Here is a 16,216-nt window from a genome sequence, read left to right on the forward strand (position 1 = left end):
CTTTCTCCTGCCACCTGCTGGACCGCACATACTCCTTAATGGCTTCCCGGTGCCTGGACTTCTAGCCCCTTGCACAGTCACTGACTCACAGCAAGTGCTCAGTGATTGTGGAATGAATGGAAGGTTGTAAAATCTCAGAAGAGCATTGAAGTTACAGGTTGACGTAGAATTTTAGCCTGGTTTTGTTGATAGAAACTTCCGCCTAGGGCCTAAGACATGAATTACCAAGTATAGTCGCAGGGAGGTTTGTAGGGCTCAAAGTCCCTGCCCTGGCGTGGTTATTACTCGCTCTCTGCAGTAACAGGTCCCTCCGAGATTAAAACCCTGTTTCTCAGAGTCTGGGCACCTGCAGTGGGTCTCGGTGTCTCCTTGTATGTAGAACAAAGCAAATGCATTGGAGTGCGATCTATAGTTTTATTTTGTTTTGTTTTTGCCTCCATAGTGTTTTTGAAATACATTTAAATTAGTTGCCAGTGTTGAAAAATTGGAAGATTTCACATAATGGATTTCAGCAGTCCTTAGAAACTCTAGAACAGTGGTTCTCAACCTTCCTAATGCCACGACCCTTTAATACAGTTTCTCGTGTTGTGGTGACCCCCAACCATAAAAGTATTTTCATTGCTACTTCATAACTGTAATTTTGCTACCATTATGGATCGTAATGTAAATATCTGATACGTAGGATGTATTTAGGCGACCCCTGTGAAAGGGGTCACGGCCCACAGTTTGAGAACGGTGCTGTAGAAGATCTGATGCTGCCGGGCTTGTCTTCCCAAGTGGCAGCATCTGGCTGGCTCTGAGCAGGGACGGTGTGGTTGTCCCTGCAGGGCCAGGGCAGCTATGTGAGGTTTGTGATTCTGCAGTGTGAGAGTGGCCATCACTTGTCCTCCCGGGGGTACGTGATTACCTTTCCTTCCTGTAGGAAGAGGGTGGGGCTTGCGTCCCGGGCCCTGACCCCACACGGTCACTTCACCGTGTCATCCTGACTCCGTGTGTGACCTGAGAGATGAGATCCCTGAGCTGAGGGAGTGGGAGGGGAGGGTGGATGCTGCCCTGCAGTGTACTGAGGCCCCAGAGTACTGCCCTGGGGCCTGTACTCTGCAACCAGCAGTGCCCAGGACTGGCCGCCTGCTGCCCACTGTGCTCCCTCTCACTCTGTGCCTCTGCTGTGATTTTACCACCTCCTTCCTGAGCCCACGGAGAAGGTGCTCAGCACTCAGCCTCCTGGGGAAGGATGAGTTATGCTCCCAGGCGCTGGAAGGCTCTGGGGAGCATCTGGCGAGCCCCCGAAAGCGCTTGGGGCTATGTCAGAAATAGCCATGATCGTGATCGTCCAGCTTGATCTCCTGTGCTGTGGCAGATAGAGGGGCCTCTGGCCACTGGGAGGGTTTCAAGGTCCAGCATCTTGTTTCCATTTTCTCTCTGAATTGTTCTTGTTTGCCGACTGCATTGTTACAGTAATGAAAATGGAAGGGGAGTTACCTGACGCCAGCTCTGTGGTACAGCTTCCTGTCCTTTCCACATGTATACAAAATTGTAGTTATGGTGACATTAAATTTCCTCCACGGCCGTGTTCCCTGTGCCCACAACAAGGCACGGCGAGTGGTAGGCACTCTGTCAGTAAGTGCTGCCTGCGGAATATTTTGTTTACTTTATTAGCAGGTGAACATTTTCCTAATTGCATCATACCCTGAGTTCGTTATATCAAATTGTTAAAAGTTATTTGCTACTTTATTATATTTAGATGTTTTTCTCTGCCTGCCTTATCAGGGTTATAAATATTGTTGCAGTGAGCATTTTTCTCCACATAACTGGTTTTTTTTGGGGGGGGGTTGAATTGTTTCCTTAGGATAAATTCCAAGCTTTTGAATTTCTGAATCAGAGGAGAGAAGAGTAAGAAATTGCTTTTTAAAGCATCGCTTATCCCTGTTGCTAGCAGCATTTAAGATTATTAGTTTTACCAGAACTTTACCAGTATTCGGAGTATTCTTTTTAAATTTTTGCTAGTTAGTACTACCTTATTCTTTTAATTTGCATTTCCGTGTGTGCTGTTTTAACATGGGTTAAAGAACGGTCTGGTTGTTATTTCTTTGTGTGTGTGCCTTACCTGTTTGAGTGGTTTGTGTATCTGTGGAATATAGGTTTGTTTGTTTTTTTTAATTTTTTTTTTTTTTTTTTTTGCCGGGGCTGGGTTTGAACCCACCACCTCCAGCATATGGGGCTGGCACCCTACCCCTTTGAGCCACAGGCACCACCCGGAATATAGGTTTTTTAGAGTTGTGTGACTTCATAATACAGATATGACTAACCCAATTTTCTCATTCTACTGCCAACATTTCCCTAGTGTGTGGGTTTCCATTCTTAATGCCAGGCATGTTGGTGCAGGTACCATACTGGGTCCTCAGGGAGTCTGAGGATGTGGCCGCGGAGGGAACTTGGGCTCCCCATGGCCAGGGGACCCGGTTGGCCAAAGTAGGCCCAGACCAGCCGCTCCCTGCTCTAACGGCCTCCCTCTGGGCACATCAGAGCCCCTGTAGCTGTCCTGGCCTAGAAAGTTCTTTAGAGCTGAGGGTGCCGCTTCTCTCCTCTGCACCGAGGCTGGCTTTGTGGGGCTCCCCTGGACATGTGCCTTCGCCACTCCAGTGACCCTGAGCTGGCCGTTTCATCTTCCTGACTCAGGGCGTATAAAAATACCCCTGGCTGGGAAATCTGAAGAAAATCTATAGTGGATTCGTGAACATTAAGCTCTTAAGAGGCAGCAAATGCTATTCTGCTACCAGATTGTCCTCAGAAGGGACCATCAGTTCGGCAGTGTTGACAGCCACCTCTGGGTGGTGTTGTCTCAGAGATGCAGGTCCGACGGGGAAGGGCTGAGGTTGGAGATGGCTCTTCTCCGAGGACTGACCCTTGTGGGTTTTTACGTCTTGCCCATCTTCTGTCCCTCATACGGGGAGGAAGGTTCCCAGTGCCCCGTGCACAAGCAGCCAGAAAACCTGTTTAGAAATGACAATTCTAACCTTCCCCTCCCTGCTCTGTGCTGTGAGACCCACATTGCCCACGTGCCCCATCCTGCAGGCGTGTTCCTGACCTGGTCTGATCACTTGAGTAGAAGGTGTGTGGCAGATGCTTAGTCAGGAGTCTGCACGGGGACTAGGGTTACTGCAGAGGTGGCCAGGGCGTAGGCCCCTGGGGTGTGTGTGGGCAAACAGACACTGATATTTTTATATATCAGTAAAATAAGCAGAATTATAAATAAATGAGTCAAACAAAATGCTGGGTGGGGGGCAGTGCCTACAGAAGAATCAGTCATTAATTGTGTACAGGGGTAGAGTGAAGCTTCTCAGAAGATGTGGTACAGGGTAAGGGGCAAATAGAGTTTCATGGGGTGCGGGGGGAGGAAGGACCACGCAGCCTGCAGAGTGAGGACACAGAAACAAGAAGGGGAATGTCACTTCCATGGTGGCTGCAGCACAGGGGAGGGGCCGGCAGGAGGGGCGAGTCTGGAGGCAGAACGTGGTGCTCAGAAGCCATGGCAGAGTCTGAGACAATGCTGCAATGGGATCTGGCTGTGACACCCAGGACAGGCCTGCGTCATGAGTGGAAGGATGGGTGATGAGGAAGGAGCCGGGAGCTGAGGTGTCTGTTGCTCAGCAGGGCGGTTCTTCCGCAGCCACTGATTCCAAGCACGGTGGGTGGGCAGGCAGATCATCCCTGGTGATCCTCTGTTCCCAGCCCGGGATGGCCTTTTTAGGTCTTGGCAAGGGCATCCATCTGGTGGGCTGGATCAAGGAGGAGACCAGCAGGTGCAGCACCCCAGAGAAATCCTGATGGTTGGTGTTTGTTCACTTATCTAACAAGTATCTAGTGAGTGCTGAGTGCATTCCAGGTGTTCAACAGTAGAAGAAGGGTGGCCTAGATGGAGAGCTTCCCAAAGTCTGGAGCTGCAGATGTTATCCCTTTGCAGGGAAGGCGCAACCTAATTTGCTCATTGAAGTCGGGACTGTGCTGGCTGAGTTCCCCGTGTGTGAGGAGTGGGGCTGTCCTGGTGATGATACCCCCGTCTCTGTGTTTCCATCCCAGATGCCTTAGGGCTGCGTGAGCTACTCCAGAGGCTCGTTCCTGTGACGCCCTGGGAGCCAGTCCCCTGGGCTCCCCTCCAGCACCCGCCCACAGCCCATCCGACCATGGAGGCCCCGGAGGTCCCTGTGGGCTCACTGATTGACTTTGGGCCTGAGCCCCCTGCCTCCCCTGCCCTGGAGACACCACCCCCTGCGCTGCAGGATGGGGATAGTTCCCTGGGAGACGGTGGGTCGGAGAGCGAGACCACGGAGTCGGCAGACAGCGAGAATGACATGGACGAGTCACCCTCACACCCATCCTGGGACCATGACCGCCGCTCCTCCTCCAACGATTCCTTCTCTTCGGGCCAGAGCACCGAGTCAGCCCAGGACGAGAAGACCCTGGCGCTCCGGGAGTTCATGCGTGGCTATGTGGAGAAGATCTTCTCTGGAGGGTAAGGGTGAGTGGGGTGAGCTCCAGGTCCGAGGGGACCCCCTTCCCGTGCTCACTCAGCCTCTCACCAGGGTACGCCTAGGCCAGGGCTTCCCTTTGCTCTGTGGTGGCTCTGCCCCTGCTCTAGCGTGAGGCTGGGAAATTTTTAAAGAACACCTGAACCTGGGCTCCCCACCAGCCCGAGCACAACGTCTAAACATGTGCATGGTTCCCAGGGGCTCTGAAGGGCAGCTGTGCCGGAAACGACCAGGAAAGAGCTCACCAAAGTGCTGGGCTCAGGCCGGCTGGCACCAGGTGCGGCTGCAGAGGGAGCAGTCCTTGTCCTTCACCTGTGCACTCCAGCCAGCGCTGGGACACAGAGTGGGAGTGGCTCACGCCCATATGCTCCACCTCTGTTTTCTTACTGAAACTTTCTCCTCTGCTAGGCCCTTTGGGGAGGAGGCAGCAGGATGAGACCTGACTGTCACTGTACTTTGCACTCCGTACTCTGTGTGGGCTGTACATGCTTGTTACAAAACATAGAGAAAACCAGTTCTAGAGTGCAGATCCCCTGGCAGTGCCCGTAGCTTAGTGGGTAGGGCGCCAGCCACATACACTGAAGCTGGCAGTTTCGAATCCGGCCCGGCCCTGCTAAAACAATGACAACTACGACAAAAAAAATAGCTGGGTGTTGTGGCAGGCACCTGTAGTCCCAGCTACTCAGGAGGCTGAGGCAGGAGGATCACTTGAGCCCTGGAGTTTGAGGTTGCTATGAGCTACAATGAGACTCTCCCTGGGTAGAGTCTCACTTTCCCTGGGTAGAGATTGAGGTTGCTGTGAGCTGTGACACCACGGCACTCTACCCAGGGTGACAACTTGAGACTCTGTCTCAAAAAATAAAAAATAAAGCACAGATCCCCTGTAATCCCTGTAGCTCTGTTTCTGATATACGTTGCTCCAGAGTTTCGACCATGTGTTCCCAAGCCAGGTTACAGACGGGGCTGTCTGTGCTGATTTCTTCCCCTCACCGCTCTGATGACCTGCTGACACTTGTCTTATCGTTGTCAACTCCAAGGGACATGTGCTTTGCATCTGTGCCCCCTGAGCATCTCCAGGCAAGCTGCCATCAATGCTCCTTGTCAGACTGAGGGTTGGCGGAGAGGCTGTGATCATCTGCCGAAGTTAGGAGAGGGGCAGCGTAAGGAACGAGCTTCCGGGCACTGGACTCCTGTGACACTCATGAGCAGCTGTGTGCAGGGGACCCTTCCTCTCACCTCCTTATAGCCTTTCTGTCATGGCTCTTGAGGGGATAAATATGGAAGTGACAATGCAGGGCTGTGATGTGGACTGTGAGGTGGGACTCTGTGGACAGGCTGCCCATTAGTATCTCAGCCCTTGGAGGTGGACCCCCCGACACGGGCCAGCTGCATGGCTCACGCAGGGACTGTTAGGCTGTCATCATTCACAGCAGCTCGGGAAGTGCTGCAGGTCCGGCTGCTCAGACTGCTGTCCATGGCCAGTCTCTTGGGAGCTTATTAGAAATGCAGAGTGTACAGTGGCTCACACCTGTAATCAGAGTGTACAGAATGCAGAATGTACAGTGGCTCATGCCTGTAATCCTAGCACTCTGGGAGACCAAGGTGGGCAGATTGCTTGAACTCAGGAGTTCAAGACCAACCTAAGCAAGTGCAAGATCCCATCTCAACAAAAAACAGAAAAACTAACCAGGTGTTGTGGCAGGGCTGAGGCAGGAGGATCACTTGAGCCCAGGAGTTTGAGGTTGCTGTGAGCTATGGTGACACCACTGCACTCTACTCAGGGAGAGTGAGACTCTGTTTCAAAAAAATGAAAGGAATGTGGAGTCTTAGGCCCTGCCCAGCCCCACGGAGTCAGAATCTACATTTCAACAAGGGCTGTAGAGGATTCACACACACATCCAAATCTGAGAAGTATTGGCTTAAGGGCAAGTTTTCCACTTTCATTAAAGCAACATAAATTGTTGCCTGTTGACCCACAAATCAAAGAGTTGTGACTGAGGTCCTCATCTGTCCAGGGTTGATTTTTGCCTTTTCCAGGCCTGCTGCTCACTCGGTGGAGTCCTGCCTCAGTTTTTCATGTTCTTAGAAAAGGGAGGAACCATATGAGAATCTAAATGTTTAACTGTCCAGAATGCATTTATGCTGGATTTGAACACATTTTGGCAGAGCAGTAGGTGTGGCTTCATACGTATTTTGTTTGACCAATGCTGAAATTAGCTCTCCCTGAGCACACCCCATTTAAAGAGAAGTGGGGAGAGCCCTGACATCTGCTGACGGCCAGGAAGGCTGAGCTGAACGTGTCTTAAATCATCCAGCGTTCACTGCACATGGCTGTCAAATCCACAGAGTCATCCAGTGTCAGTATTTGGGGTAAATGAGACCAAGATATTTTCTAAAAACCTTAAATACGGGCTCAGTGCCTGTGGCTTAAGCGGCGAAGGCCCCAGCCACATACACCTGAGCTGGCAGGTTCAAATCCAGCCTGGGCCCGCCAAACAACAATGATGGCTGCAACCAAAAAATAGCCGGGCTCTGAGGCAATTGCCTGTAGTCCCAGCTACTTGAAAGGCAGAGGCAGGAGAATCACTTGAGCCCAGGAGTTGGAGGTTGCTGTGAGCTATGATGCGACAGCACTCTACTCAGGGTGACAGCTTAAGGCTCTGTCTCAAAACAAACAAACAAATAGAAAACCTTAAATACGGCTTGGTGCCCGTAGCTCAGTGAGTAGGGCGCCAGCCACACACACCGAAGCTGGCAGGTTCAGGCCTGGCCCAGGCCTACTAAACAACAATGACAAATGCAGCCAAAAAAAATAGCCAGGAGTTGTGTGGGTGCCTGTAGTTCCAGCTACTTGGGAGGCTGAGGCAAGAGAATCACTTAAGCCCAAGAGTTTGAGATTGCTGTGAGCTGCGAAGTCACAGTGCTCTACCAAGGGCGACATGATGAGACTCTGTCTCAAAAAATAAGTAAAATAAAAACCTTAAATAAATGAAAATTGGTAAGCCAATTGATCTTCCGTCTTCTGCTTGAGTCATTAAGTTTGGAAAGTGTCGGCACCTTCCAAAGAGGCTCAGAAGTGGTTTGCAATCAGGAGAGCATTTTATCTACCCCGGCCACGGTGACCCAGAGGCTGAGGGTCCCCCATCTCCGACCCTCATGCACAAAGCAGGGGATGGGTGGACAGGTGGGCAGCGTAACTCTGCACAGACGCAGAGGAATGAGCACCTGGCTTTTGTGCACTGGCTGAGACAGCAGAGTCGGGACTCCCTGAGTTCTGCATCCAAGTTGGGGGGAAGCGGGATGAGCTGGAGAGCCAAGTTTCGGACCTTCTCTGAGCAAGGAGCAGGAGGGTAAGAGGCAAGAGCATGGGCTTCGGAGGCAGGAAGCCTGGGGAGAACTCTCAAGCTGCTTCTCCTTTGCCAAGGCAGGCCCCTCATCTTTGAAATAAAAATAGCATTTCCTCACGGGATTGCCGGAGCTGTGCTTGGCAGCTGTGACCCTCCATAGTTCTTCTTCTTGGTTCTTCCCTACTGTAACCTTTCTGTTTGTTTCACGAGATTGAAAGGTGTTTTGTTTTGTTTTTCCTACTTTTTTTTTTTTTTTTTTAGGGAGGACTTGGACCAGGAGGAGAAAGCCAAGTTTGGCGAGTACTGCAGCAGTGAAAACGGAAAAGGCCGGGAGTGGTTTGCTCGCTATGTGAGCGCCCAGGTAAGAAGGTGACCAGGAGGAGGAGCTGGAGGTGTGTGGCTCAGCCCTGCTGCGCCCTGTCCTCCCTCTGCGGGGAAGTGACTCAAGAGAAAAAGGTCAAACCTATCCAAGGAGGTTCTGAAAGGGCAGTGTAGAAAGGGGGGAAAAGAGAGAGAACTCACCTGGGTGTCTCCCTGTAAGGGAAAGAGAAGTATATTAACAAAGAATTAAATTTTATAACTAGCCAATGCATTCTTTTTTTTTCCCTGTGGCGTGGCTTAAGTTCTTAATTTTTAAGTATTTTATCACAAATAATTTGTTTTTCATGGAAAAAGTAGAAAGTGCGGATATGCTAAAGGGAAACTATCCATAAATCCCCAATCCAGAAACAGCCAGTGCTGTCGTTTTGGGTTTTGCCCCCTGCACTTTTCCAAGTGGGGTGAGTGTGTGAAGTTTCTGCACCCACGCGTGCCCTGCCAGCAAGGATGGTGTCACCCTGCCTGCACTCTGCTTCCGGGCCTGGCGGGAGGGGAGGCAGGTGGGTCGTGCGGGGCAGACGAGTTGGCTGCCCAGGTGGCCCATCCCAGCTGCACTTAGGAATGTGGAGGGTGGAAAGCCTGCAGCCTTGCCAAGTGCCACCTACCACCTGTCCCTTAACGTGTGTCCGGCCTCTTTCTGGACAGCGCTGCAACTCCAAGTGTGTCTCAGAAGCCACCTTCTACCGCCTGGTGCAGTCTTTTGCAGTGGTGCTGTTCGAGTAAGTCATGCAGGGCTCACAGCCTTTGTCCTAAGGAGCCCTTCTCCCCTTTCCCGCCTGTAATTACCCCGCTGTGAGTAATATCCATGTGAGTCATCAGACGGAGATTGCTCTGATCCGCCCAGCATCCGCTAAAAGGGGAGCTGTGGCCAGCATCCCCCAGGAGCAGAGCCAGCGGCCCTCACCTGGCCTAGAAAGCAGAGGAAGCAGCAGCAGGGTGTGAGAAGGTTCCCCTGCTGTCCTCAGAGACAGGCCGGGGTCACCTGCTGTGCCTCCCCCTCCCGGGGGCAGAGGTGGGGGGACAAGCTCTCTCCATTTCCTGTTGTGAGGCGTTTCAAACCTGACAGCTGCCCAGCCCTCCCTCGAATAAACACTTAATGATGTAGGGGGAACTGTGGCCTGCTTTCTGAGCACTAGTTGGGGACTGCTGGGGCCTGTTATTATGAAAGCTGTCAGCAGGCAGCTGGGGTGGTGGATGGGGTCGTGGCTGCAAGCCTGAGATTTGGGGCCAGCCCCACCTCTGCCTCTGTTCCTGTCAGATGAGGGAGCCGGACCCCCTGGTTCACAGGCCCCCTTCTCAGGTGCATGGCCACCCAGGGTGGAGATCTGCCTCACACCTGTAGGACTTGACTCTTGGCCAGTTTGTGAAACGGAGGGGCACTTTTCTGGCTTGGGGAAGCTGAGCTGTGGCCCTGATGACCTGGAGCCTCCTCTGCAGCTAGACAGGCAGGGGTCTGGGGGGAGGAGCCGTGATCTGGCTGCATCTGTGCCCCGCTTTCCCCCATCACCTCTGGAGGTCTTTGGTTTCTCCTATCACCACCTCCCCATGTCGCCAGGCCCATTTCTGTCCTCTGGGGATGAAAAACTCTTCAAGTTTGTTGCTCCCTGGAATCTTAACTCCCAGCTCTCCCTGTTACTCACCTTCCTCTATTTCCCCTTGAACACGGGCATATACTGGAGGAAAAAAGACCAACCCAGGGGAGGATCCCTTGTTCCTGCTCTTATTCAGAGTCTCCCAAGTCCAGGGTCCATTCCGGTCAGGGGTCTGGGCCTCAGAGCTGACCAGGGGGAAGGAGGAGAAACCGTCCTGAGAGGAGCTGGGCGAGCCCACGCCTTCAGCCGGGAGTTACAACCCTCATGCCACGCTCCCTTGTGTATTTAAAACACCGCAACTTCCAGACATTCAGTTGCAGAGATTTTCCTCACCCCCACTTTTGCAGAGATTGCATTTGTCATACGTGGTGACACACCTAATTTTTTATTTTTTTCTTTGAATTTTTCCTTAAATAAATAAAATTGGGGTGGGGGAGATAAATTCAACTCCCAACACTGCAAAACACACAAAAATATTTCCCATCACTTTGTCTCTGAGCATATGTAATTTTGTAGACTTGCAGAAACAAAGTAAAAAAACCTTTTTATTATTTTCTTAAATCTATTTTTTATTTATGAATTTTATAATTTTTAGTTTTTACTTTTATCTAGTCTTTTATAGTGTTATTAGTAGTTGAGTTCTTTAAATTGAGTTTTTGAGTTTTGGGGGGTTTTTTTGAGACAGAGTATCAGTCCGTCACCCTGGGTAGAGTGCCATAGTGTCAGCTCACAGCAACCTCAAACTCTTAGGCTCAAACAATCCTCCTGCCTCAGCCTCCTGAGTAGTTGGGACTACAGGTATTTGCCACAGTGCCAGGCTGATTTTTTTTTTTTTTTTTAGTAGAGATGGGGTCTCACTCTTGCTTAGGCTGGTTTTGAACTGAAGACAGGCAATCCACCCGCCTCAGCCTTCCAGAGTGCTGGAATTACAGATGTGAGCCACTGCGCCCAGCCTGATGAGTTTTTTTTTATGTCAAAAGATAAAAATGGCCCTTAATCCCACAGTCTACATAATTTCTGTTGACTTTTTAAAAATAATAATTATCCAAGATTAAAAACTAATCAGGAAGAAAAGTGTAAAGGGAGTGGGTTAGAAAGGCAACGTAGCCTGAAATCTAAGGAAGGTCCCTCCTCGAAGACTAAGTTGGAGACCCTGGGATGGTGCAGCAGCCACTGTCTTCATCTGCCCTCAGGGGTATCTAGGTGCTCCTTGGGGGCAGGAGAGCCAGGCCGGAGCAGTCCAGGAGCTGGTGGCTGCTGAGAAGCAGGGCAGAGCGCGTGGCCCAGCCCCTGCCATGGGAAGTCCTGGCCCTGCTCTGAGCTGCATCAAACCTCTTAGTTTTTACCTTTAAAGTGGAAGAGGCTGGCGGAGAGACTGCAAGCTCCTTGCTGCCCAGAACCAGCCCTGTCCTCAGCCACCTGCCTGTGGGTGACTCAGCTGGTTGAACCTGGAGGGGTCATGTTTGTTGTTTGTCCTGTGGTGGTACCGTGGGAGCGAGGACCTAATTTAGGCCTATTCGTAAAGTGGTTTGGAGATGTTTAATGAACACAGTGAGAAGGTCGGGGGGAGGATTCTTCAGCTGGGCCTCCTCTTCTTCCAGGTGCTATCAGATGGATGACTTTGGGCCAGCCAAGAACCTCATGACCATGTGCTTCACTTACTACCATGTCGGTAAGAGGGGGGCTTCACTCACATGCGGGTCAGACGGGGAACTCAAGACTGGCCGACTGATAATGCGGCCTCAGAGGAAGCTTTGTTCAGGGCTGGGGCAAAAGTGACAGGGCTCCCAGAGAACAGAGGAAGCGGGTGGATGCTATGGAGGGAGGGAGGAGAGAGTGGTCCAGACCGTGGGTCAGGAGGCTGTCCACAGCTCGAAGGAAACCACAGACTGCCAGGAAATGAGAAAATGCACACACTAGGCGTGACAGTCACAGTGCAGACAGGAATTGCTGACATCAGTCTAATGTTTTAGCAAAATACAACTTGGAGTTAGCTAAGGGAGGCAGGAGGGGCAGCTCCAATCCTAAGCTGTAGAGAGCTGCAGGGAGGGCCAGAGACATCCTGTGAAGAGAGCAGGTTTTTCTTGATGCCAAGGCTGGGATACCTCTTCCAGCTCATTGCATCAGAATGTTTTGGTACGTTGGAGTTTGAGGGCTCCCCGTGTTGACCTTCTTGGGTTGCAGCCACAGAGTCTTACTTATCTGGGTCACTATCACTGGAAGGTAGACCGGAGCTGGGGCAGGGTGGCACAAGTCTCCTTTCTCAGGACCCATTTGCTTACTGTCCTGTGTCCCAGTCCCTCTGCAACTGCCTTCATTCACCCTCTCCTCCCAATGGCCCATCCTCCCCACACCCTCATTTCAGTCGGAAACAACCGATGGCTGTAACTCAGGGCCAGCCACACCCTTCGCCTCACGCCACGGGTTGCTGCCTCTGGTCAGGTGGGCATCCCTCTTATAGCCTATGGCCTCTCCTTCCCAGAGCCCCACTTGGCACTGCTTGCCCGAGATGCGTCTGTGTAGAGGGCCACTTTAGCTAGTAGAGGACACTGTGCCCTGGCCTGTGGGGACACCTGAGACTGTGGGTGAGAGAGGGCCGAGAGAGGGAGTTCTGGTGCTGCGGACGCTGCTCCTCCAGGCTGCCCTCCTCCTGCCCCGTCCCATGTCCCACACCCACCTGTTCCAGGCCCAGTCTAGGGGGTGTAGAGCCTGTCTAGGATCTTCCCCGTCCTTCTTGCCACTGAGAAAGCTCCTTCCCCCTCCCCATCTGGCTATGCCTCCATTGCTGTGGTCAGGACATGTATCACAGCCCCCAGCTCCCCGCCAGGGGCTGGCCCTCCCACATCCTGGATGACTTCTTTGGACACAGCAGGTGCTCAGGAACACTTCTGGAGAGAGAAGTGGCCGCAGCCTTGTCTGTGGGGTTGAATACCGTGGGCTCTGCTACCTGCAGCTGCCCCAGGATGTCAAGGGAGCTTCTCTCCGTCCCTCTGTGGTCGGCAGCGCGTACACGTTCTCCGTCCCTCTGTGGTCGGCAGCCCATACACGTTCTCCGTCCCTCTGTGGTTGGCAGCGTGTACACGTTCTCCGTCCCTCTGTGGTTGGCAGCGTGTACACGTTCTCCGTCCCTCTGTGGTTGGCAGCGCGTACACGTTCTCCGTCCCTCTGTGGTCGGCAGCCCATACACGTTCTCCGTCCCTCTGTGGTCAGCAGCGTGTACACGTTCTCCGTCCCTCTGTGGTCAGCAGCGTGTACACGTTCTCCGTCCCTCTGTGGTCGGCAGCGCGTACACGTTCTCCGTCCCTCTGTGGTCAGCAGCGTGTACACGTTCTTACTCTCCGCCCATCCTTCTTCCTTCTCCTCTTTCAAGGAAAGCCACAGCTGCCCCCATCGGAAGCCAAAGAGAAGCCTGCAGGGAGTGTGGACTCCTACCTGAGGTCGGCCAACAGCTGGCTGGCAGAGAAGAAGGACATCGCCGAGCGGCTGCTGAAGAACACGTCGGCTCGGACAGAGAATATGAAGGGCTTCTTCGGAGGGCTGGAAACCAAGCTGAAGAGCCCCCTGATCAGGAAAAATGAGTAAGTGCCACTCATGGGGTCTCTGGGCCCCGTGTAGGGAGTGGCGGGGAGGACGCTGGCATAAAAATGGGAGAACCTATTCTCTGGGGCGGGAGCTGGTCCTGGAAAGCACAGCCATGGGCCCAGCTTGGCTCTTGGGTCACCACATGCAGGGCTGGTCCCTCAGGACAGAAGCCCCCTTTCCTCCTCTCTCTAAGTGGGTGGAGCTAGTGTTTACGGAGCTGGGGCAGGCTGCAGGAGAAGACACTGTCCCCGCAAACAGGTCCCTGGCAGAAACGTCAGGAGCCCTGTGGGGTGGGCACATTAGGACCAGGCGTGGGGAAGCCAAGCCCTCCGCAGGAAGGGGGCACGGCAACCAGAGGAACCCTCGGCAGGCATCGCTGCTGATAGCCTGGTCCCAGCCAGTGCCTGGGCTTTGTTCCTGCTCTGGTCTGGACAGTTTTAGGTTCGGAGAAAATGACATTGAGGACCCTCAGCACCACCCTTCCTCAGTTGCGAAACTCTGGAATTGACAAATAGAGCGTCCATTTCAGAAAAGTGTTTTCAGGGAAAACCACATGAAGTGTACACAGCCCCTAGGGATGTAAAAACAGCGCCTTTGGTTTGAAAAGGTCACATTTGTCCTTCCTGTGGTCTCCCCCACAGGGACGATGAGAACAAGCCTAAGGAGAAGCAGCAGAGGACAGGTGAGTCCACACCCGCTTCTGTCCCTGTGGGGCTCCCTGGGGCTCAGCACCAGGCCCCAGAGAGGCTCAGACTAGCCCTCCACAAACCCCAACCGAACAAAGCAGGTCTGGGACCATCTGGGGGCTTTGCTTCCCTCTTTGTGACATGGGAGAGTGGCCTTAAGGTGGTGCCGGAGTTGCTCTCTGCCTCTGTGGTCCCCCCTTACTGAGTTTCTGTGGAAGAGCCACTTTCCCAAAGAGGGCGTGGGAGCTCGATTCCTTGATCCCGGGGAAATTAAGTGAAGTGTTGCTGGGGGCCATCCCATGGAACCGTCCGGGAAGCCACCCATCACCAGGTGGTGTTTTGCTGACACGGCGTGGTGGGGTGCGGGTGGGGGGATGCAAGGTCAGAGCTGCCCTCAGCCCTCTCCTCCTCCTGCAGTGACTGTGTGCAGCCCAGAGAGCAAGAAAAAAGGGGACAAGATCTACCTGTACACACACCTGAAGCAGCAGCCCATCTGGTAAGGCTGGGCCCCGACGTCACCTCCCTACCCACAGGGCGGCAGCCCCTGCCCAAGGCTTTTCCAGCTGCTCTGTCTCTGTCTAATGACAGTAACCCACACCCAGCCCAGGACCAGAATAGAAAAGACGAAGGCCAGCAAGCATTGGCAGGGGCGTGGAAGAGTCGGAGACCCTCGCTCGCTGCTGGCAGGGCTGTGAAGTGAGAGGGCTGTGCAGTGAGGCAGCCGTGAAGTGAGGCGCCCCTGTGGCTCACTTACAAGGCTGTGCAGCTCATCACAAGGTTAAATAGAGTTACCCTGCGACCCGGCAGACCCACCCTCAGTCAGTGCCCACAAAAGCTGAGACTGTGCCTCAACGGAACCTGAGCCAGTATCCCCAGCACCCTCGTACAACAGCCCTGAAGTGGAAACAGCCTGTGTGGCCACCCAGTGCCGAGTGGATAAGCAGAGGGTGGGCTGTCCCTGCCTCGGCAGGAGCCCTGACACCTGCACCGGGAGAAGCCTTGAAAGCAGGGCGTGCGCAGAAGGGGCCAGGCACAGAAGGCCTCACGCTGTCTGATTCCGTTTACATGAAATGTCCAGAACAGGCAAATTCCTAGAGACAAAGTGTATTCGTGAGTGCCTGGGGTAGGGGTGCAGGCACTGGGGGTGACCAGTACTGGGGGTGGGGATGGAAGCCTTCTGGAAGTAGGCGGTAGGGGTGGCCACACACTCTGTTAACACACTAAAAATTCCTGAACTTTATACTTTGGAGGGTGAATTTCATAGTATGTATGTGAATTACATCCTAGTTAAAGTATTACAGATATATTAAAAAAATGAAGGTCATGGTTGTAATGTGACGCCAGTGGTCAGGAGAGAGCTTGTCCATCATCCGGCTCTGCAGATGGTGGCCAGTGTAGCCTTAATGCCCCTGAATTCTCTGATCGCCATGTTGTACCAACTCCTGGTGCCCAGGTATTAGGCATGTCCTCCCCCAGGATCACGCTGTATTTGCAGTGGCCCTAACCCTTAACAAAGCAGGGGTCTCAGGGGCCACATGAGGCGGTGTGATTGTATTTGTTCCCCTTTTTGTTTTTTTACTTCAAAATAAGATACATGCAGTGTGCATAGGAATTTGTTCATAGTTTTTTTTTGTTTGTTTTTTAACTATAGTCCAGTCTGAGGGACAGTGAATTGGCCCCCTGTTTAAAAAGTTTGAGGATGCCTGTGTGAGGTGAAGACCATGGCCAGGAAATGCTACAGGGACCCAAAGGGCACAGAGCTGGGATGAGCTGTCAGGAAGACCCAGGAGGAGGCTGGACCCGAGCTGGCCCAGGCTCACACAGAAGCAGAGAAGGGGCAGAAGTGACCAGCTGTGTTCCACTTGTCCAGTGAATTGGCTCCACCCCTCTGGTCCTTGACCTTTTGTAGTCTTATCCTCTGGAACATGGCTTGGTAAATGTCTCTGTAAAGGACCAGATAATGAATATTTTAGAGTTTGTGGCCATACGGTCTCTGTTGCAGTCACACCGTGGTGCTGCTGCAGTGCAAAGCATCATCACTGATAGCACAGTGAATGAGCATGCCTGCGTGCCGATAAAGCTTTATTTACCGACACAGGCAG

The 16,216-nt window shown here is 52.7% G+C and overlaps 1 protein-coding gene across 7 annotated transcripts in view; it reads left to right on the forward strand.

Moving 5' to 3' along the window:
* KIAA0513 (KIAA0513 ortholog) overlaps positions 1 to 16,216 on the forward strand; it is a 68,450-nt gene that overhangs the window by 40,042 nt on the left and 12,192 nt on the right. For all 7 annotated transcript variants that reach the window (XM_053553687.1, XM_053553710.1, XM_053553731.1 and 4 more), the window contains 7 exons: positions 4,081 to 4,513; positions 8,138 to 8,237; positions 8,900 to 8,973; positions 11,448 to 11,518; positions 13,217 to 13,424; positions 14,070 to 14,110; positions 14,532 to 14,610. In XM_053553687.1, the coding sequence (XP_053409662.1) occupies positions 4,185 to 4,513; positions 8,138 to 8,237; positions 8,900 to 8,973; positions 11,448 to 11,518; positions 13,217 to 13,424; positions 14,070 to 14,110; positions 14,532 to 14,610 (902 nt within the window). In that variant the 5' untranslated portion in view covers positions 4,081 to 4,184. The remainder of the gene's footprint in view (positions 1 to 4,080; positions 4,514 to 8,137; positions 8,238 to 8,899; positions 8,974 to 11,447; positions 11,519 to 13,216; positions 13,425 to 14,069; positions 14,111 to 14,531; positions 14,611 to 16,216) is intronic.

The sequence above is a fragment of the Nycticebus coucang genome, chromosome 2 (genome assembly GCF_027406575.1).
Source record: "Nycticebus coucang isolate mNycCou1 chromosome 2, mNycCou1.pri, whole genome shotgun sequence".
NCBI lineage: Eukaryota > Metazoa > Chordata > Mammalia > Primates > Lorisidae > Nycticebus > Nycticebus coucang.